Below are 21,913 nucleotides of genomic sequence, written 5' to 3'. Positions count from 1 at the left end.
GTTTGAGATATGCTAACTGTCACTAAGAGATCAGAGCTCAAAAGAAGACAGTAAAGTTTATAATATTTTGTTATGGGAGTGAAGCAAAAGGCATTTCACAGTTAGCAACGACATGCCATAGCCAAAATAAGCGTCATGTGCCATAAGTGTAACATCACAGCTCATGCCAGCAAATTGGTGCAGCGCTCTCTCGCGGTGGGCATGCTTAGTTTCTGTTCAGCTGAGTTCTCTCAGATGTGGTGGTGTTGTGAAGCAATAAATGAGAATATTTTAAATGTTCATCAGATTGTTTATTCTTTGAGGGCGAAGTAGGGAAACCACTAGCATAAGCTGGAAGTGGAAATTGTTCTTGTAATTGGACACAACTCTTCTGGAGTCAGCAATGTTGTACCGGTTAAGGCCAGCACTGAATTGAGGAACATGTTGTTTTAACACAACGGATACTGCCACAGAACAACATGTACCTACGGTTATACTTATTGTATACCAGGCAGTGTATTTAAGACGTTTGTTTATAAACACAAAGTCCTGCTGAGATAATCACAGCTGCATGAAATCCTGCCTTATCAGAGCTTATGCTTTGGTCTTCAAGTTAGTTGAAAGATGAGCAAAATCGTATGTAGATAGATATCATCTCTGTGACTGCTTCTAAAGAGGCTCATGTGTTCTACCATGAGTGTGAAATAACTGGTGCTCAGAAAATATGTTTTTTTCTTTGGCTGGTTTTTTTTGCACTTCTCTGAGTCTGAAGGATATAAATATTTGGTGCACAAAGCTTAATTGTAACCTCCACTTTTCATTGTCAGCCTTATTTGTGGGATTTTTGGAGCATAGATGCAGAAGAAATCCAGAGTTGTCCTAATATGCAACTTTTAGGAGCTCAGATGTTGCCAAACTACAGTTTAATGCACAGACTGCTGCGAACTTTGCAAACTATTTAATTTGTTGGTGTTATGCATTTGTATATCTGAGCTCAGGAATTTGCTTAAGTTGAAACGCAATGAGTAAGAATTTTGAATTTCCGTTGTTTGAAACCTTAGAATGAAGAGAGGAGTGAGACAGAAAATAGGAAATGGACCAAAATTTGAAAGGTGAAATCTGTTAGATATTTTAAATCTTTAAAAAAAGGTATGCCGTGTTGTTGCAGCCACGTCGGTCCTACGATATTAGAGAGACAAAGTGGGTGAGGAAGTATCTTTTATTGGACCGACTTCTGTTGGTGAGAGAGAAAAGCTTCCGAGCTTACACAGAGCTCTTCTGCTCTCATTAAAAAACAAACAAACAAAAACCCCTTACCTATCTTCTCTCTTAAAAAAAAAAAGATGGAAAGAAAGGGAGGAAAATATATTGTCAAGAATTACAACTGTTTTTCTTATGAAGCCATTTGTCTACATTGCAGACTGTTCTGCTTATTTTGGAAACAAGTGGAAGGGAATAGGGATGCTGTTTAGTAGGCAGAAGACAACCGTATGGACATTGTTGAGTTCCATCATTTGAAGGAGCTGTTTTAGACATTATGGGTGTGATATCCAAACATGCGGAGCATTCCTCTTAATCTGTTCCCACTGAAGTCATTGGAAGTTTTATATTGACTTCAGTAGAAGCAGAGTTAAGCCAGAATTAGACTCTGGTTCTGATCACACACTGGTTTAAAGGACCGACTCCACTAGAAACAGTGTAATCTTCACACTGATGCAAAGTTGGTGTGAGATCAGAGTCTTGCCCTTATTACCTAGCATTTAAGAGCTAGGAGGAGGTACGGGGTGCTGGCTCCAGAAGGGGACTCAGGGCTGGGGGTTGGGGTGCAGGAGGGCTGTGGGCTTCTGCCAGCTGACACTTTTCTTGGGCAGCTCCCAGTTGACAGTGCAGCAGGGCTAAGGCAGTCTCCCTGCCTGCCCTGACTCCACGCCGCTCCCGGAAGCAGCCAGCAGGCCCCTGCAGCCTCTGGGGGGAGGCTGCACATGGCTCTGTACTGCCCCTCCCTGCAGGCACTGCCCACACAGCCCCCATTGGCTGCAGTTCCCCGTTTCTGGCCAATGGAAGCTGCAGGGGAAATGTTTGCAGACGGGAGCAGTGAGCGGAGACCCCTGCCCACCGTGGGGGGGTGCTGGCCCCTTCTGGGAGCCTGCCTTAGCCCCGCTGTGCCACCAGACTTTTAGCAGCCAGAGATCATGATCGATTGGCAGAGGCTCCAGGATCAACCAGATGATCTTGATCTACCGGTTGGTGACCACTGATTTAGAGTATAGAGTTTTCACTTGAGTCAGTTAGGAGAGAAAAATGGTGTATTTTTCTAAAGCTAGGGCCTAATCCTGCCAGCTTTACTCACATGAGCAGTTCTTACACAGGTATTCTTATTGCTATCAATGGGACTACTCTTGGATAAGGATTACTCATTTCAGCAGGGATTTGCAGACTCAAGTGGTGACACTCCTCGATGAAATCAACAACCAAGCAAAACTTGATCAGTTGAAAAAAGCTGGTTGCAGATAAGATAGTAGTGCTGTTATGGTGGAACTTATGTCCTTGAGCAGAATGTGTAGATATATTGGACTGGACCTTTGAATCATGGGGAAGAAATGTTCACACATTACTAACCTGCCAACCAGCTGTCTGAAGAATAACAAAGCCCTGAATTAGAAAATGGGGTCTTATAGTGTGAGATTGTTTAGTCTGCTTAGTGGTCAGGGGTATGAGGGTTTGATTATTTTTCCTGTGTCTTAGACATTTTCCACCTTACTGTGGACGATTCGATTCAGATCAAGAAGGCCTATAAAAGTCACAGCAGGATTTAACTTTGAGGGACCTGGGAGAACTTCTTTAAATTTCACTCCTACAGTTTAAACTACTGTTGAAAATACGTTCTCCATAATACTGCTGTAAATCTATTGAAATCAATTGAGTTACTCCAGATTTACACAAGGATAATGAGAAAACGATTTAGTCAAAGGAGCGAATCTTGCAACATGCTTGTCTGAGACAAACTCAAATTGTAAGCAGTAATACTCCTTTTCTCCTATAATTGGGTTCACTAACTCAGGTAAAAAAGTGGCCTTGTCTTCCAGGAGATTCTTATTAATTGCTATTTTTTGAGACAGCTGAGAAATAGGGGAAGCAATATGAATAGTTTATACTTTTGTATCTGGAAACACTAGGGGTCAGACCCTCAGCTGGTGTAAATCATCAGTTTGAAGTCGGGTGCCCACAGATTTACACCAGCTCAGGGTCTGACTCATTTTTTTAAGTCATTGATTTATAAACATGGTTTTGGTTTCGTGTCGCATTTTACTTGGAATTTTATACAATTACATGTGCTAAAGAGTTGTGTCTGTACACAATGGCTCATAATTGGTATTCCTATGCTCCAGCTGAGGAAAATAGTAAAGGAGTTTTTCAGTGACCTGTGTGCATTCTGCAAATATTTATTTACTGTGTTGTGAATGCTAACATGGTTCACCCTGAGGATCTCTCTATGTAGCATTTATCGTCTATGCAGCGTTTATCATCAGCTTTTGTTTAACTTGCACTTGGTAATATTAAAACAAATTGCATTATCATCCCAAGAAGGGCACTTTAAACATTTGGATTGGATTTTCAATGAAGTGTGACTTAAAGCACCTTCCAGCACTGGACAGTTAAGTCTTCACCTTGCCCTATGCAGAGGATCAACTGGTTACTTAAGAATGGAACATCTATGGCCAAATTCTTTCCTTGATTTGCACTGCTCTGCTTAGACATAATTTGAACTGAAAGCCTGTTTGCATATCCTTCATTAATGATCTGGATGATGAGATGGATGCTCCCTCAGCAAGTTTGTGGATGACACTAAGCTGGGGGGAGAGGTAGATACGTTGGAGGGTAGGGATAGGTTCCAGAGTGATCTGGATAAATTGGAGGATTGGGCCAAAAGAAATCTGATGGGGTTTAACAAGGACAAATGAAGATCTCTGTACTTAGGATGGAAGAATCCCAGGCGCTCCTACAGGCTGAGGACCGACTGGCTAAGCGGCAGTGCTGCAGAAAAGGACCTGTGGATGAGAAGCTGGATATGAGTCAACAGTGTGCCCTTGTTGCCAAGAAGGCTAATGGCATATTGGTCTGCATTAGTAGGAGCATTGCCAGCAGATTGAGGGAAGTGATTATTCCCCTCTATTCGGCACTGTGAGGCCACTTGTGGAGTATTGAGGTCAGTTTTGGGCTCCCCACTACAGAAAGGATGTGATCAAATTGGATAGAGCCCAGAGGAGGGCAACGAAAATGATTAGGGGGCTGGGGCACATGACTTACGAGGAGAGGCTGAGGGAACTGGGGTTATTTAGTCTGCAGAAGAGAAGAGTGAGGGGGGATTTGATAGCAGCCTTCAACTACCTGAAGGGGGGTTCCAAAGAGATGGAGCTAGGCTGTTTTCAGTGGTGGCAGATGACCAAACAAGAAGCAATTGTCTCAAGTTGCAGTGAGGAGGTCTAGGTTGGATATCAGGAAAAACTATTTCACTAGGAGGGTGGTGAAGCACTGGAATGGGTTACCTAGGGAGGTGGTGGAACTTCCATCCTTAGAGGTTTTTAAGGCCTGGCTTGACAAAGCCCTGGCTGGGATGATTTAGTTGTGACTGGTCCTGCTTTGAGCAGGGGGTTGGACGAGGAGACCTCCTGAGGTCTCTTCCAACCCCAGTCTTCTATGATTCTATATTGATATGCTTGTTTTTGAGCAAGTAGGCGGTACATTTAGAAATCTGCAAAGCACTGTGCCTACTTATGATGATGTAGAAATAATAAATTTAAACAGGGGAGGCTGTTTTAAAAATGTGGTTCTCAACCTGCCTTGTCATGCCTTCGATATTGGAAGGCATATGGTTCACTTTATCCATACAGGGAAACTACGTTGCTATTTTCAGTCACCGCTATATTTTTTAAATGTAGTTTTAAGTGTGAGTGGTACACGTGTTGATTGTGAGGGTACAATTTTTTCAGTACAGCCTTAAGCTAATTACTATTAGTGGCAGTGGGGGCTTGTACCTCATTTGTGAGCAGCTATTTATAATACTGTACCAGTAAAAAGCAATGCTTTACATTGCCATTTTACCACACTATTACACCATTGTGTTTTAATCCACCATAGGTGAAGGAAGAACTTTAGCCATCTGTTTTATTTAATGATATAATCAGTAAACAATATATGCACTTCACACATTTGGCCATAAAGACGGCCCATATGTTTGGACTGAAAGTTTACATTGTAAATTGGTATATTCACATATCAGCTTGTTTCTAGTTTAAAAGGCTTGCTGTGTTCACAAGATGGTACAAAGCAAGCTCAGTAACAGCTCATACCCAGTGCAGGTGGTGAAGCTAGTTGCCATGTAGATCAAAAGTCAAACAACTGTGACTCTTCCTCTGAAATGACAGTTAGTGAGACAAGGCTGGTCTTATTCCCATAAACAAGAAAGAGTTATAGATAGACATACATCATGAACTTATGAGAACAAAAGGGGGTTTCATAATCACCCAGCATCAGAAAGCCCATTACTGCAAACTATTGGAACATAAGCCTTTGAAATACAACAAACATTTTATTGTATTAGATAAAATTTAAAGAAGAGGTTCAGAATTATTAAATTGCCCAGAGCAGTGGTTTTCAAACTTTTTTTCTGGTGACCCAGTTGAAGAAAATTATAGATGTTCACGACCCAACGGAGCTGGGGATGAGGGGTTTGGGGTCTGGGAGGGGCTCAGGGCTGGGGCACAGGGTTGAGATGTGGGGATGAGGGCTGTGGGGTGGGGCCGGGAATGTGGGCTTCAGGGTGTGGGAGGACTTTCTAGGCTGGGGCCGGGAGGTTGGGTGTGGGAGGGGGTCAGGGCTCTGGGCTGGGGGTGCAGGCTCTGGAGTGGGAATGGGGATGAGGGGTTTTGGGTGAAGGAGGGGACTCTGGGTTTGTGGGGGGGCTCAGGGCTGGGGTAGGGGATTGGGGCATGGGAGTGGGCATGGGCTTACCTGCAGCGGCTCCTGGTCAGGGGCGCAGCAGGGGTACTAAGGCAGGCTTCTTGCCTTTCCTGGCACTGCGGACCACGCTGCACCCCGGAAGTGGCCAGCAGCAGGTCTGGCTCCTAGGCGGAGGTGTGCAAGCACCTCCGTGCAGCTGTCACCCGCAGGCACCGCCCCCCTCCTCCCCAGCTTCCATTGGCCAGAACCCAGCCAATGAAAGTGCGGAGCCAGTACTCGGGGTGGGGGCAGCGCACGGAGCTCTGTGACACCCCACCCCCCCGCCTAGGAGCCGGACATGCTGCTGGCCACTTCTGGGGCGCAGTGTCACAACAGGTAGGGACGAGCCTGCCTTAGCCGGGCAGCACCGCCAGCAGGACTTTTAATGGCTCAGTCGGTAGTGCTGACCGAGCCACCGAGATCCAGTGCCTTACATTCCGCGACCCAGTACTGGGTCTCAGTCCACAGTTTGAAAACCACTGTACTAGAGAGTATTTGTGCCACTGAAGTGGTTGCTGATTTAAGAATCTTTGAGACCGGAAGTAGCCCTCTTTCTCAATCAGTTGAATTTTATTTTCAGCAATGTGTAAACAAAACCCATTGCTTATACCAAATAGAGTGGCTGAGTGTTAGACTCTGACATTATAATCAAAGGGGCTGACAAAGGAGGTGCTGTCATAATGAACAGGTCAGACTATGAACAGGAGGCTGCGAGGCAACTCTCCAACACCACATTCTACAGGCTGCTATCCTCTGATCCCACTGAGGAGTACCAAAAGAAACTACACCGTCTGCTCAAGAAACTCCCCGGTACAGCACAGGAATAAATCTGCACAGACACATCCCCAGAGCCCCAACCAGGGGTATTCTATCTGCTATTCAAGATCCATAGACCTGGAAACCCTGGATGCCCCACCATCTCAGGCATTAGCACTCTTACAGCAGGAATATTTGGCTATTTGGACTGTCTCCTCAGACCCTATGCTACCAGCACTCCTAGCTATCTTTGAGACACCACCGACTTCCTAAAAAAGAAAAGGAGTACTTGTGGCACCTTAGAAACTAACCAATTTATTTGAGCATAAGCTTTCGTGAGCTACAGCTCACTTCATCGGATGCATAAAGTGGAAAATGCAGTGATAAATTGGTTAGTCTCTAAGGTGTGCCACAAGTACTCCTTTTCTTTTTGCGAATACAGACTAACACGGCTACTACTCTGAAACCTGTCACTGACTTCCTGAGGAAACTACAATGCATTGGTCATCTTCCTGAAAACACCATCCTGGCCACCATGGATGTAGACGCTCTTTACATCAATATTCCACATCAGGATGGACTACAAGCGGTCAAGAATAGTATCCTTGGTGAGGCCACAGCACACTTGGTGGCTGAGCTTTGTGACTTTGTCCTCACCCCCAACCATTTCAGATTTGGGGACAACTGATACCTTCAAGTCAGTGGCACTGCTATGGGTCCCCGCATGGCCCCACAGTATGCCAGTATGCCACAGTATGCCATGAACTTCAATGACCTGTTTCACTGAATCTGTGCATAGGATGAACCAAATATCTTTAAGGTTCTTATTAACCTTGGGCTGATCCTGCTTACACTGAAATACCTGACAGGATTCCAATTGATTCTTTTTATTTTTTTATTATTATTATTATAATTATTTGTGAGGATTTGTGCCTGGTCTCCAGTGTGAAAATTTGACTGGCTGTAAGCAGTGAACAGTTAATCAAAAGAAGTGACTCGAGCTGGTGGAGAATGAGTGAGGTTTCAAGGCCCAAAGGATCAAGGCTGACAGTCAAAATGATTAACACAACCCAGCTGCTTAACAAATATTGTTGTTTAATAAAGATGGAGCAGAATTATACGCCATCAGCTTACCATACTTTGGGGCAATCTGTTACAAAAGGAACAGGCTACCTTGTAGGTTTCACTGTATTTTACACTAATTAAATTATTTACATACATATAAAGAAGCCAAAGGTGAAAGCTACCTTACTACATGAGAGATTGAGATTTCATTTTTGCTTTCTATTTTTTATGTGTCTGTACTGACAGGTACTACATACATCCTCAATAACAAAATTTCTTTTAATTAAAAAAAAAAGTGTTCGCTTTCTATTCTGTATGGCTAACGTGAAGGCATAGCTCTTTAGGTCTTTTAATCTGTTTCAAGGCTAAGCTATTTATATGAGGGTGGTTTGCCGGCGAGGAGGGAAGGGGTTTTTTAGTTCTTTTTTTCCTCTCCATATTTGTAGAGGGAAAAAAGGATATTTTATTTATTCACTAGATTCTTTATGTTGCCTCGAATTGCAGGGATAAAGTATTTTCAAGCTTATGGATGAAGAGAAGATAAAAGGTCTCATTTTATGAGCCATTATATACGCTTTCTAAGTACAGTTTTCTCGTGGCTAAAATATTTAAAATAACACACTAGTCCAGTGTTACTCATGTAGGCTTTTTGTATCCATATTTCATATAAGGTAGATGCTACACTTATACATGTTTGTGTGCGTTTGATAGCATGTTACCTTCCAATTTTTAACTGTAGCTTTTTTTTATTTTTAATCTTGTAACACTGTTACTCAGTTTTTCTCCTGAACTGGAAAGAAGAATCAAGAAACTGGCTCACTTGTCTTGTAAGAGAAAGGATGGTCTCATGGTTAAGGAACTGGGACTAAGGAGATCTAGGTTGAAATCCTGTGTAACCTTGGGCACATCATTTCCTTGTGCCTCAGCATCCCATCTGTAAAATGAGAATGCTACGACTTCCTGATCTCAGAAGTACATTGTGAGGAAGAAAATTCATTAATCTCTGAATGGTTCTCACGTCCCTAAGCGATGAGCCCAATAGTAGATTTTATAAATGAACTAACTAAATGGCAGTGTTGCTGACTCTGGTGCGAGGTTAGGACTGAGATGGATGTAAAAGAGGGTGAGAGAGAAACATAGAAAGAATTTAGACAAGGGTCTTTGTTTCAGACTTGCTGTTGGAAGGGGCTGTCGTACAACAATCAGTCCCTGAGCATGTTGCTGCTAATGTAGGATTTAGATTGGAGGAGGTGCTAGATTCATGGTGCACTTTCAGCCTGTGAGATTACCTTGTACAGGGGCTGCTATTGGTAAAAATTCCGGCTCCACTGGCCTTTAACATATCAGTTTGGGACATAAGGATGGATGACATTATTTGTGTGGGTTCAACCAATATATAGCTAATCCATACCGTCAGAAACGGCATCTTTCTAATTGCTCTGAACTGTGATGTAAAATTACTGATTGCTATTAAACAGCAATTGCATTTCAAAAGTGAGCTATAATTTGTACAAATGTTTGTACAGTGTTTGAGGATCCTTGAAGATGAAAGAAAATGGATAGAGGCAACATACTATTACTTACCACATAATACTGGAGTGGCTTTAACTCCATGGGCCTAGGTGCTCAGGGGAGATGTGGAGGTGACCCTTCTGGACTCAAGGACAAAAGGATTTATGACAGCTCTATTTTGCAAAGAGCACCGCTATTGCAGTCATCCAGCTTGTATGGGGAATAAATATATAACAGACATTTTTCAGAATGAATGATTATTGATCCTCATTGCCCCATTTGGACTTGGGAGGGTTCTGTAGAGAACCTGCTCTCACATAGCTGACGGTGAATACCACCAAAAAAAATCTCTTAAACCCCCTTCCCACCAGCACTGACTTGACCTGAAAAAATAGAAACTAAATACAGTTTTGCCACAATAATTAGAAAAATAGCTAGGAGGATAATCTAATGAATCTAAATTTCCCCAAGTAGCATGCACAATAACACTGTGGTTTGCAAAACTATTGTTGTTCCTTTTATAATCCAAAACTTTCCTTTAATATAAACACATTCCAGATGTATATTCATTTCACAGCTGGGTACACCTGAAAAATGTAGTATCGTGAGCCTGTTCTTTAGCCATCACTCCATATGGAGACTAGAAGAGGGCTCAAATAGTCGTCGCTGCTGGCGGAAATGAAGGTAACACTGCAGTCTCGATGAGGTTTTTGTGAAGAGGTTTTATGGAACACCTCTAGCGCTGGTGCACTTTGCTGGTCATATTTTAACAGTGGCCTTTGAATTATTGATGATTTATTAAAGTAGTACCAGCAAGCCATGGGAAAAATAAAATCCCACATGCCAGAGGACTCATCTTGAGGCATCTAAGTGATCAAATGAGATGAGCCATTTATCATTCTTCAAGAGGGAATTGTTCATGAGCTGTGTTGTTCCTTCATAGCTGGCCAATGTTCTCTTTGGAATAAGACGGAGTATGTTGTTTGTGTGTGTGTCGTCTTGCTTGTCTGCAAAGCACCTAGGACATTGTCAGCATGCTTTATAAATAATATACCTATATATATGCAAACACATTATCCACATTACCCATGGCAATATTTTAATAAACTTTGTTTTACTTTACACACACACTTTGTATATAAACCATACCAGCAGTGTCCTAGGTGTTTTGCAGACCAGGAGATAGGCTCCCTGCCCCAAAGATGGTGCAATAGAAATAGACTATATATTCGTGAGGTATGGGATGCTGTGTATGTTGAAAGAAAAAGACAATGCTTCAGAACATTGATCAGCTTCTGTTTTAGGCACTGGTTGTGTGTGTTTAAAATTCTATTCACTGAAATGAATGGAAATGCTTGTCGCAAGTGCTCATCCTCTGAAACTGAAAGGAGGAGCAGGTGCACAAGATATCAGAGAAGTGCTCTGTTTGATAAATATAGAGAGCTACTCATACTGGAGTTTCTATTTTGTCCTCTTGCTCATTTGACATAATTCAATACAGTTTTTATGGAAAAAATATTACTATGTTTGACCTGTATAATATAGATTGGTTGGGAAGCCTATTAAATCTGGCCCTCTTCTCTAAACTGTAAGTTCTAAGACCAGTTTGAGTTTGGGACCCTCTGTAGCCTGCTTTCTTTGATCCATGATCTGAGAATATGTAATCATCCTCTGAAGAGTTGGATTCCATTGTGACAAGGAAGGAGAGGGGTGGCCCTGAAGAACACATCTTCAGATGGAAAGCCACCCCAATCACTATTCTGTGGTTTTCATCACTCTTTCAGGGGTCTCTTTGTTCTGTGTTGTTACTTATTTGGTTTTTCTTTTATTTCAATATTAATTTTTGTTAGCATTTTTTGGTAAAACCACCTGCAGAATAATCTTTTTCTTTTTGTATATTGCTATGTTTCTCTAGAGGCTATTGCAAAGGCATGAAACATAATCCTAGAAATCTTTCTTACTGGGGGAAGCTTGAGATAAATATTGTTGTATGTTTAGTAGGAGTGGGTCTCTACATATTGACCATGTGTGTCTAAATGATGAGTAATACTTAAAAGCGATGATGGTCTCAAAACATTCCTTAGATGATTATTAGATTGTTTTAATCCTTACATTATTCCAACTGGAAAGTTATGGAAAGATTTGTTTTACATCTCACCAATGAGCAGTTTTTATTTTTTGACCGTCAGCCACCTAGGTCAGTGAAACAAGTTTGTTCACTTTCATTTTAAAGTGAGTTTCACTTTCCAGTTCTCATGCATGGTAAGCACAATGCTTTTGTGTTTGGGTTCCCGGAAGCATAGGGGAATATATAAATAAGAAGAAGAAAAAAGAAAGCCCGTACAATTATTTTTCAAAACACCTCTGAAAATATTTTGTCACCTGTTGTTTTATCTTCACCACCTCCCATTTTAAAAATACATAAATGCTGGGCTTATATTACTTGACAGTGACCTCTTAATAAACTAGTTTGTTTGTTAAAAGAAAAAATCCAGCCAGCCTTAATATAAATTGTTTGTCGCATAGTGAGAGTAGTTTGTACATATTCCATCGCAGTAGCCATTCATGTTAGCATTTGCCAAAAGTTACCACACATAAGTGATATCTGAGATATCAGAGATTTTTCTGTATACATAGAAAAGGAAATTACTACCACACCTCAGATTCCACTGGGTAGTAACCTTTTGACAAATGTTGACTTTTTAAATGGTGACCACTCTCCTCAGGTGAGTTGTTGTTTAGTTGTTTTTTCTCATCTGTTTTTTTTCATACAAAATTAAAGACATTTCAGGTCATGAACAGGTGTTGGGGGTCACAACCAACCTGCCCTTCCCACATTGCTAAACTATAGACAGATCTCAACTTGGTGGGAGGGGAGGGAATGGAAAGGGATGTGGAAAGGGTCATGAAGCACCAAGGTAGGACAGTTGAACTATGAGGCTAAGGAAACGTCTTCATCCACCAGAATGCTAGTAGTGTTAAAACCCTTCTATCATACCTTTCAAAGTAGTGGTTTCAGATACTAGTAACACTGGAACTTTTCTCGAACGCTCTTTCCCTCCCAACCATATTTTTACAATTAAATACTGAACGAGAATTTTTTTTCCTCTTACATTTTCTTAATGTGTATCAGCTGATTTCTCTGCTGTTGTCTTGTTTGGGGGACAGAGACAAGCCTCCCTTCAAGAAAGACCATTAAAACATTGTTGTTGATTGCTTTATAGAAAACTGTCCGTGTGATAAGGCGAACTCTCTGACTGCTTTCTGGGGGAAAAGGAAATGCAAATGTTTTAACTGAAGGCAAAATCCTGCTCTCTGCTGCCTGGGTTAATGAAAGAAAAGAGAGGGCAGAGGAAACCTGCTTCTCTTGCCACACACCCAGTATAACAGGATTGCAGTGTTGCTTGCAAGGATGCTAGGAAGGGCTCCAGATTTCAACCCCAGACAATGTACCACAGTCCCAAGGGGACATGACTTGCCTGCTTGGAGCATGGCTCAGCCCCCAGACTCCAACACTTTTGCTGAGGTTAGCAGCATGCGCTAAAACAGATGTATAATGCTCCTTTGGGGGCAGCACTAAAATATGTTCCTCCACTGTTGTTCCCTTCTTTCCCCTTGCTGCCCTGGGCCATTTTGCATTGCCCCCAGTAGGCGGGGTCATGTTCCTACCACAAGACTTGCACCTTCTCCATCCCCTTTCCACAGCTTCATTCAGTCAGGGCAGGGTTTGCTTTTAGTTTCTTTCAATTTCAGATTTATTTATTTTTACTGGCTAACACTTTTTGATATCACCATTAATTAGAACTGCAGTGTGGCTATATAAATAAAGTGACCTCTTTACTGCCTTATCCTTACAAAATAGAGCCATCATTTGTAATAGCTTAATACAAATTCACAATAGCACTTTGTTCTCTTTCGCATCACTTGCCAGACTACTACTGTTATGGCCGCTGCTGTATCAGCTAGTTTTGCCACAACACTCATGGATGCCAATATTTTTAATATAATATGAAACGCACATTTCCAAACAGCCCAGAGAGACATCTGATTATTAAATCCCTTGACTGTCATCTGGATTTTTGCATCAATTCAGATTTCAAAACTGAACAAGTTGACAGTATCGAGATTAAAAGAAAAATGGAAAATACTCATTTAAAGTAAAAGTATCCAAGAAAACTCTCCCCCTGAAGCAGACTTCTTTATTCTGCATGCACATGGAACAACAGAAAAAAGCCAGGAGTACGTGAAGGCAATATGCTAGAGTCTATAGTTGTGGTCATTAGTAGTTTGCTCAGCTTTAGTGTTATACTCTTTTTATAACCAATAATAATAAATGCTACTTGTTTTTAGGCTTCCCATTCTCTGCTGTTTAGAAGAACTAAAAGGTTGGAAGCTGCAGAAACATTTCTTTTAATACGTTGCATGCATTATGCTTCTCGGAATGGTATTTAGTGTTATTGTTAATGATTGAAACATTAGCATTTAATTGTGTAAAGTACTTAAAGTCCAATATTGCTACTTCTTTGGCTGAGTCCATTAATACTCAAGCATCTGTGAGAAATACATTGAAGCTGAAAGAAAAGGAGGGCACCTTAGAGACTAACAAATTTATTTGAGCATAAGCTTTCGTGAGCTACAGCTCACTGTCATTGAAGTTGAAGAAGGCCATACATGTTCCAGCTATAAAGAGCACCTAATGCTTTTTTCCCCCCAAAGCCTTTAACAAATTAATTTAAAAAATACCATGGTGAGGTGAATAGATAAGAGGCTTTCTTGGTTCAGTTGTGTTTGGTTTTGCTTTTCTCCTGTAATTGCTGGGGTGGTTTTGCTCATAAAGAGGGAACTGATGCCAAGAAGAAGAGGTAATTGCATAGTTCTGTTTTAGGATATTGTGAAACTTCTCAAGTTGACTTAAATAAAATACATCATCATCATTTCTCCATTGAGGGATGTTTATTGTGTATAATTCCTCCGTACACAGTTTGGCATAGTTGGCAGTCCTACTGAAGATATCTCCAGAACTGAATAAACATGGTAGGGGAGCTCGCACAATGGTGCCTGTATTTTGTACTTGATTCCGACTACCACTATCAGGCTCTCAAGTAAATAATCACTATAATTTTCACCATCACATATGAAATAGGAAAAGATCAAATTGAGCACTGTACTTTCAGTTACCCTTGTCTTGCATTTGGTTCCATGCAGAGAGACTCTTGCATCTGCACAAATTCGTACTGGGGTTCTAACATGTGCAAGGGTCTCTCCTCTGCATAGATGGCTGTATGTGCATGTGCCTTCCCTTGATATCAGTAGGAGTTACTCATACATGAAGACTAAAATAGACCCAGAAACCTTGTATGTTTTTCAGTCACTGTCAAATTATGATGCAAAATCTTCTCTCTTTGTAACTTTTCAGGGCATTGCTTTGTATGTAATTACATAGTGCCTTTTTAGCACCAAAGAGCCCAGCACTTTCCGGGGCTTTTTTACCCTTTTGTTACAGGACCCTTTGGTTATAAAATCATTAACTATGAAAGATGCGACTACATAGTCAAAAAAAATGCTGTTTCCACTAGTGATGGGCCCAAAACTGCTGTTCTGGATACCTCCCACCTTTGGAATTTGCATCCAAATCTGAATTTTGGAGGGGCCATGCCAAAATCTGAGATGGAAACATCACCAAACTTATAAGTATTCCAAATCTATATTCATATTTTGAAGAATAAATATATCTCTACTCTCTGGGGACTTAGTAAGTCAATTTCCAATGGAAGGAAGAGCTTATTTAATTTAAACTAAAATAAAAGGTATGGTGCCTCATTAAATATTTATTTAATGTGTTAACGAGTGTAGCACAGAACAGAAGCAACATGAGCAGAGGCAACACAATCTTTCCCCCCATACTAACTTGTTTTATCCCTGATCTGGGAGACAAAACCAACTCTAGAAATGAGAAGTTAGCTCAGACTCCAGACCCACTCAGCCCTGGGCCTCTGCTGATTCTGCATCTCATGGAATCATTTCAAATCATACAGTAGCTTTCATTCTAAACCCTTATGTGTAGTTGACACTACCGTTTAGGCTGACAAAGCTACGTTTTAAGACAAACCACAGGAAATGGCTTGGAGAGGTGGAGAATATTAAGAAAATATTGTAGTGCTACCTCAGAAATAAAATTAAACATGAGTGACTCTGTTCTGTACAATGTTTAAAGCAGAGGTTTTGATAATTTTATAAAAATACATTAGTTATTGGACACAGATGTGCTTCAAAACATACAGTTGTTTGTCGTAATAACAAAATGTGACATTTGTCATAACAAACTCCTTCAGGCAAGGGTAGTTTAAGCGCTTATAAACAAAGCACTCCCCCCCCCCATGTGCTTGAACAAATTATATCCCCTTGATACCACTGTTTTCTGTGTGAGCTTTGAGAGTGGAAAGTATTCAAGTCATTGTTTACTGTGGAATTTGTTTTAGCTGGGAAGTCAGGTCACAGCCACAAAATCAGAAATAGTTCTTTTAATGCTAATGGACTGTATTTACTCTGGTATGTAGAGAATGGCAACAACAAATCATTAATATGAGAGATTGATAGTTCTATTCAAAATCTTTCATATATGCTCCATGACCCTCTGTTGCAAGATGAGGAAGAACAGTCCTTAACTTTAGTTGTTTGTTCTCTTGTCAGCTTTTTTTCCCCTTGAAAAACAGAAGATTAAACTTTTTTAAAAAAATCCCTGAATTGTATAAAGAACAGTTGAACAAGACACAAATTAATAGTTCATAGTTGGTGTCAGCTTTTTACCAAAAGTAAAAACGCACCATACGTTCAGGGTAAGGAGTGGTTGTGGAAAGCAATAACTGAAAAAAATAACTGCTTTAAGGCCCAGTCTAAAAACTTTGCTGGTAAAGCAATGTCCATTAGGGGTGTGATTTTTTTTTTTTCCACCCAATAAATCTATACCACCTAAAGCTTGTCTGCGGCAGAAATACCGGCATAAAAGTGCTTTTGCTGATATAGTTTATTTTGTTAGGCCTGCTGGTGTAAGAGACACTGGCAAAAACACTTTTTACTGGTACGCTACAGTAGGAGGGTTGGCGATTAAAGCTGTACTGGCTCACCTATACTAGCAAATCTTTTGTAGTGCAGACTACGCTTCCAAATCTACTATTTTTGCATTCAAAGCCGTTTTCCATTCATTCCAATGGTTATTAATTGTCATCGCTATAGCTTTCTAATGTGTTCTTAATTGCTCTGGCTTTGTTGCACTGTAATTACCTTGAATTTATTAATCTGCATTTCATCTTTCAGCCATATTTTGAGAAATGCTAATAAATCTATATTGTAACACATACCCTTGCATGAAAAGAAAGGCATTTATTTACTGTTCCTTGTGTTTAGTGGTTTTCCTGTCTATAGATCAAGCACAAAAACCAATGTGCTTTCTAGCTTTTTAAAAGAAGAGAAAAATAAATATTCCCTTGGATTTATTTTCTGCTTATTTACACAAATAAGTTTATAGTGAAATATGTTTTCTCTGATAAATTAAGAGTCTGTATACCCAGATTCTATAGATCTTTATAGCCATTTTTTAATTAATATAAATTTGGATCCTGGACTCAGTATTATTAGCTCATGCGATTACATAGTTATATATGTGACATGAGCTTTTCATGTAAACTTTATTCTTGTTGTATATACACTTTGGGGTGAGAAAGGAGTCTGACTATTTTGTACTGAAACTCACTGCCTCAGCTGTGTTCAGTAAGTAGAATCAGAAAGGATAGAAATACATTCCAGGTCCCAGTTTCACTCTTGTGTAAACCCCTCTCTCTCTCCAGAGAGGGAACATTAAGAGGGTAAGAACAATAGTGCTGTCAAGATACCATTAGTGAGGTGATTACTGGATATGTTGCATAGTCTAGCATCCATTATCTGGACTGTGATATCCTCCAGATATTTGGTATGCCCACTGATTTTGTAAACTGTGTGCCCACAGACTGGGTACTGTTTACCAAGATTACACTTACTGTCAGCCATTTTGCTCAGCTCACCTTTGCTTGGTTATAATGTAATGCAATAGAAGGTTGGCATGTTCTTATTTTAATAAAAAAAAGTTATAACTTTGACTTCAATGGGAGTAAAATTAGACCAGTCCTGAGTGCTTTTTAAAACCCCACATTAAAATTCTGTGGATCCAGGACACAGTATAATGTACTGGCATTAAATCTAACTACACTAGAACAATAATTTACTCTGCTAATTAGTTTGTTACCACAAAACCCATTACTATCAATACTGATCTTGAAAATCTTTTTAAAACTAAAAACTAGACTATGATCTGCTAAATAAAATAGATACCCCTCTTATTCTGGTAGGATACAGAAAATTGAGTAGAGGTTTTAAGTGCATTTGGCAGACTGGTCTCTCTAGAGCTATTAGTCAAGATGGTCTATGCTCTGGGTGTCCCTATACCTCCAAATCCCAGAAGCTGGGACTGGATGAGAGGAGATGGATCATTCAGAATTGCCCTATTCTGTTCATGCCCTCTGAAGCATCTGTCACTGGCCACCGTCGGAAGACAGGGTACTGGGCTAGATGGACCATTGCTCTGACCCAGTATGGCCATTCTTGTGTACCATTAACACCTGTTTTTCTATCAAAAACTATTTCAGATAGAAGTATGACATTATGATGAAGGTGAAATTATAGTATGTGGTGTGGAGGTTTAAAGCTGTATTTTGATTTTGAGTGTCTCCGTTTTGGGAACCTTAAATTATCTCATGCTGGTGTCTCAAAAAACATGTTACTCAAAATTAATGGGCCACTTTGGAGCATTAGGCCTTAATGTTTTTTCCGTGTAGCTCTGGAGATTTAGACTCAAATACAGCTTCGATCACAAGTAAAATGAATTGTCTAATACCTTGCTCAAATGCATCCTTTATAAGTTTAGTTTAAAAAAAAAATTGCCTGCACATGCTCAATACATATTTTTCAAAGGTTTATACAACTTGATGAAGCCAAAATAAATTTTCTCCAAGACAAGCAAAGGCTTTTCTTCTCAGTGATGGCTATTTCCATGCCCTATTTCAGGTTTCATCCTCTAACCATCTCAGCTTCAAATGTCTAGAGCAACAACAGCAAAAGTCACAGCATTTTTTTAATGGGAAAAACTCTGTTTTTTTTAACTCTTTGCATACTCAAAAAAGCTGATCTCCTTTTCCTCAGACTTAACAAAAAAAAAATCTGGCAAAAACCAAGAATGGAAAATTTCAGCCTGAAAGATGGAAATATCAGAAAGCTGTGAGCACCTAACTATTAGTAGGAGGTTAAAATGGAAAGAATTACACATCCATTACTGTAGTGGCTGCTATCGCTGTAATATGATGACTTTCAACTGAAGGACTCAAATCATCTCAAAAACTATTCCATGTTCAAGACTCTATGTTCTGACTTTCACAGCCTCAGTAACATGGAAGATACGTCTACACTGCACACCTCTTTCAGTGGCATGAAGAGTACATATACGCGACACGTCCCCCTTGCACAGGTATAAGTAACAGTATTGATGGTGAGGCACTACTTAGTTGAGTAAAGACGTGCCTGAACCCTGGGGATGAGTACCTGTATGTACTCTGCACTACACTGCTCTCTACTGCCCAAGCAGCACCTCCCCCATCTACACTGCTGTTTTTAGCCGTGTAGTGTCCTGCAGTTGCCTACCCACTACTGGAGTCTTTCCTCACCTCAAGGAAAGACTTAGGCAGTTCCCTGCTACCGGAGACTTTCCCTTTGTCAGGGAGTAGCCAGAGCCTTTCCCCGCTGAAGAGTAAAACTCTGGAAGAGGACAAAGGCTCTGGCAGGGGGGAGTCATTGGGGAAAGGCTCCAAAAGCTCCCCACTGCCGAGCCTTTCACTGTAGTCTAGCTACATATACCGTACATGCTGCCTCAAGTGGCGTGCAGTGTAGACGTAGCCTAGGCGTGGTAGCTGGAGGCATTCCGTCCACTGAGTACAAGGGCAAGCATTTTATCTCAGGTGGCTCTGGAGGGAGCATGCTCAGGTGTGGCACTTTATTCCTCCTCCAAAGAGGTGGATGATAGTACCAATGCCGTGTACAAAAATCATGAGTCAAGGCCCCAAAAAATCAGATTTAAGAAAAATAATAATGTTCTGTCCTTTTTGTTTGCTTCTCATTTGGTGCCTTTAGCACTCACAATTTCATGCTTTTTTTCACAACCATGAGGTTTAGAAAATTAATTGTGCTTGTTTTAAATTAATATTGAGCTTCTCAAGCAATCACAAGACTTCTGGAGCGGGTGCTTTTAAGAAAAATACCAAATATCACAAGCCTTGTAATAAAATTGCATGAGATGGCAACATTGCGTCTTTGAGAGCCAGCCTCATGGAACAATAGGAGAAGAGAGGGAAATGCACACACTTGTGCCTCCAACCAATTGGTCCATTCTCCATTTGGGTCTAGAGCGCATTCAGCCATGCTTGTCATACCCCATTTTCTGGCGTTTAGGAAATGCTTACTTCAGTATTCTGGCTTCCTAATATGTGACTCTGATGGAGCAGGAGAAAAGCAGCTCCTTCCATTCTCCCACTACATCACCTCCTAGAGGAAGCCATAATTTGACTCTGTAAATTTAAACAATATGAAGATTATTTATTCTCAGGGTACCCACATGAGGATATTCTAAAACAACAGTCTTCGTCCTCTGTTATGTTTCAGAGTAACAGCCGTGTTAGTCTGTATTCGCAAAAAGAAAAGGAGGACTTGTGGCACCTTAGAGACTAACCAATTTATTTGCGCATGAGCTTTCGTGAGCTACAGCTCACTTCATCCTCTGTTATATAACCTACAAGTAGTTGAAGAAGAAAATGGTATACCTGGGGCAAAACAAGGCTTTCTGAAGGGAGCTTTTCTTGAAAGTTTTTCTCTTTATAATATCAGTTTTCCAGAGATGCAGATGTGCACAATAATCCTAGGGGGATATTGGTATTTTGCCTCTAGGATTGTAAGAGTCCTGTTCCCAAAGCCAAGATATGCAAGGAGCCAAATTGTATTTGAAACTTTTACAAAAGACACATATGGAAGCTCATGGAGTATTGCATTGCAAATCATATATTAAAGAGAGACATGACTCCTGAGCTGCAAAATGAATGGCACGCAGATAGGGAAAGGAGTTCTATATAAAAAATATCCTTAACCACTTGTTTAACTCATTAATCTGCCATTTACTAGGCGTATTTGCATCAGGACAGCCTTTCTGTGATCATTTTTGACAAGCACACAAATGCTTCAGACCCTTTCACCTCTTAGATAACTGTGTAACAATGGCAAAGCAAATATTGATAGTGAACAATGCTCCTATGAATTTGTGTGCTGAACAGCTGCCACTTTCCACCCCTGAGCTTGCTGCATATCTGTGCTGAATGAAGTGATTCCTGGCTACAGTTTTGTAAAGAGCTTTGCATTCCTTTGGGATGAAAGGGAACAGCTAAATGTGAGATTTTGGCCCAGTCGGGCTCCCATAGAATTGAATGGGATTTTCACCATTGCCATGACAGTACTGTTACTTACTAACCTGAGCACGTTCCAACGGTTTTGAATGTACCACAAGACCTATTCCAATATTGTGTTTTACCTATAACAACATTTAGGGGTTTTTTTCAGCCCCTTGCCTCTGAGGATTTGAAAATGCTTTTCAAATCTTTATTTCTGGCACAGGGAGTATTATTACCTCCATGTTAACATTTGAGGAAATGAGACATCGAGAGGTGAAGTGACATGCTTAGGGAGAAAATAAGGAACAAAAATGTACCCACAGTCACAGAGGAAACCATGGTAGAACCAAAACAAGAGCCCAGGTCTCCTGACTCTTAATTCCTATACCTTAGCCACAAAATAGCTTTTCCTCTCATACTGTCTCTCCTTACTCACCATCCCAATCCTAGCATGTGTTGCCAAAACACTCTAGCAAATGTGATAACCCAGGTCTTCTGAGGCCATGACAGAAAACATCATACACCGCCATCTCTGAGACGATGGAAGGTGGTCTATAGTGTACATTCCCTAATAGTCTCAGATTGTTGTATCAGCCTAAATTCTCTATTCCTTTAAGAAGGGGTACTTGCAGCCTTGAAAATAATGTTGTAAAGAGTATGCCTCAAACGTGCCTTTAGCATGGGGCTCCGCTGTTACAGTTCAGAAGCCTAAAAGGTGTTGTTCCCTTCTAAGTAACTACAATATTTTCTATAAGAGGTCAGGTTCATTTAGCTACAGTTGTGAGGAACAACATCTGAAACTGTAACTACAGACCAATAGGCTGAACTATTTTCTCATTTTGAAAGACACATTTTGGATTAATATTTTGCATAGCATAATTAACCCCAACACATTTTAAAAGCTGAAAAAAAATTATAATAAACATCTGCATGGTTGTAATTGTCATAAAGCAGGTCAGTATGACTTAAACAGGCATGGTATTTATCTTTTGACTACAGTATATTGTTAATGGTAATCCATTAAATGGGCCAGTCTTTAGCACACTTCATGTGGGTATATAAAAGGCCTAAGGTCCATGTGTATC

At 40.6% G+C, this 21,913-nt stretch overlaps 1 protein-coding gene across 13 annotated transcripts in view; it reads left to right on the top strand.

The window, feature by feature from the left end:
* VTI1A (vesicle transport through interaction with t-SNAREs 1A) overlaps positions 1-21,913 on the top strand; it is a 356,897-nt gene that overhangs the window by 221,455 nt on the left and 113,529 nt on the right. Inside the window, exon 8 of one of the 13 annotated variants that reach the window (XM_077823156.1) lies at positions 13,663-14,016. The exons of the other annotated variants lie outside the window; for them this stretch is intronic. Coding sequence (XP_077679282.1) covers positions 13,663-13,726 — 64 coding nt within the window. The 3' untranslated portion in view covers positions 13,727-14,016. Of the gene's footprint in view, positions 1-13,662; positions 14,017-21,913 lie in introns of those variants that run through there. 13 annotated transcript variants of the gene reach the window in all.

Source organism: Eretmochelys imbricata, chromosome 7, assembly GCF_965152235.1.
Source record: "Eretmochelys imbricata isolate rEreImb1 chromosome 7, rEreImb1.hap1, whole genome shotgun sequence".
NCBI classification, from domain to species: Eukaryota; Metazoa; Chordata; order Testudines; family Cheloniidae; genus Eretmochelys; species Eretmochelys imbricata.
Note: the sequence above shows the minus strand (reverse complement) of the source record. Positions and strands in the feature narration are given on the sequence as shown.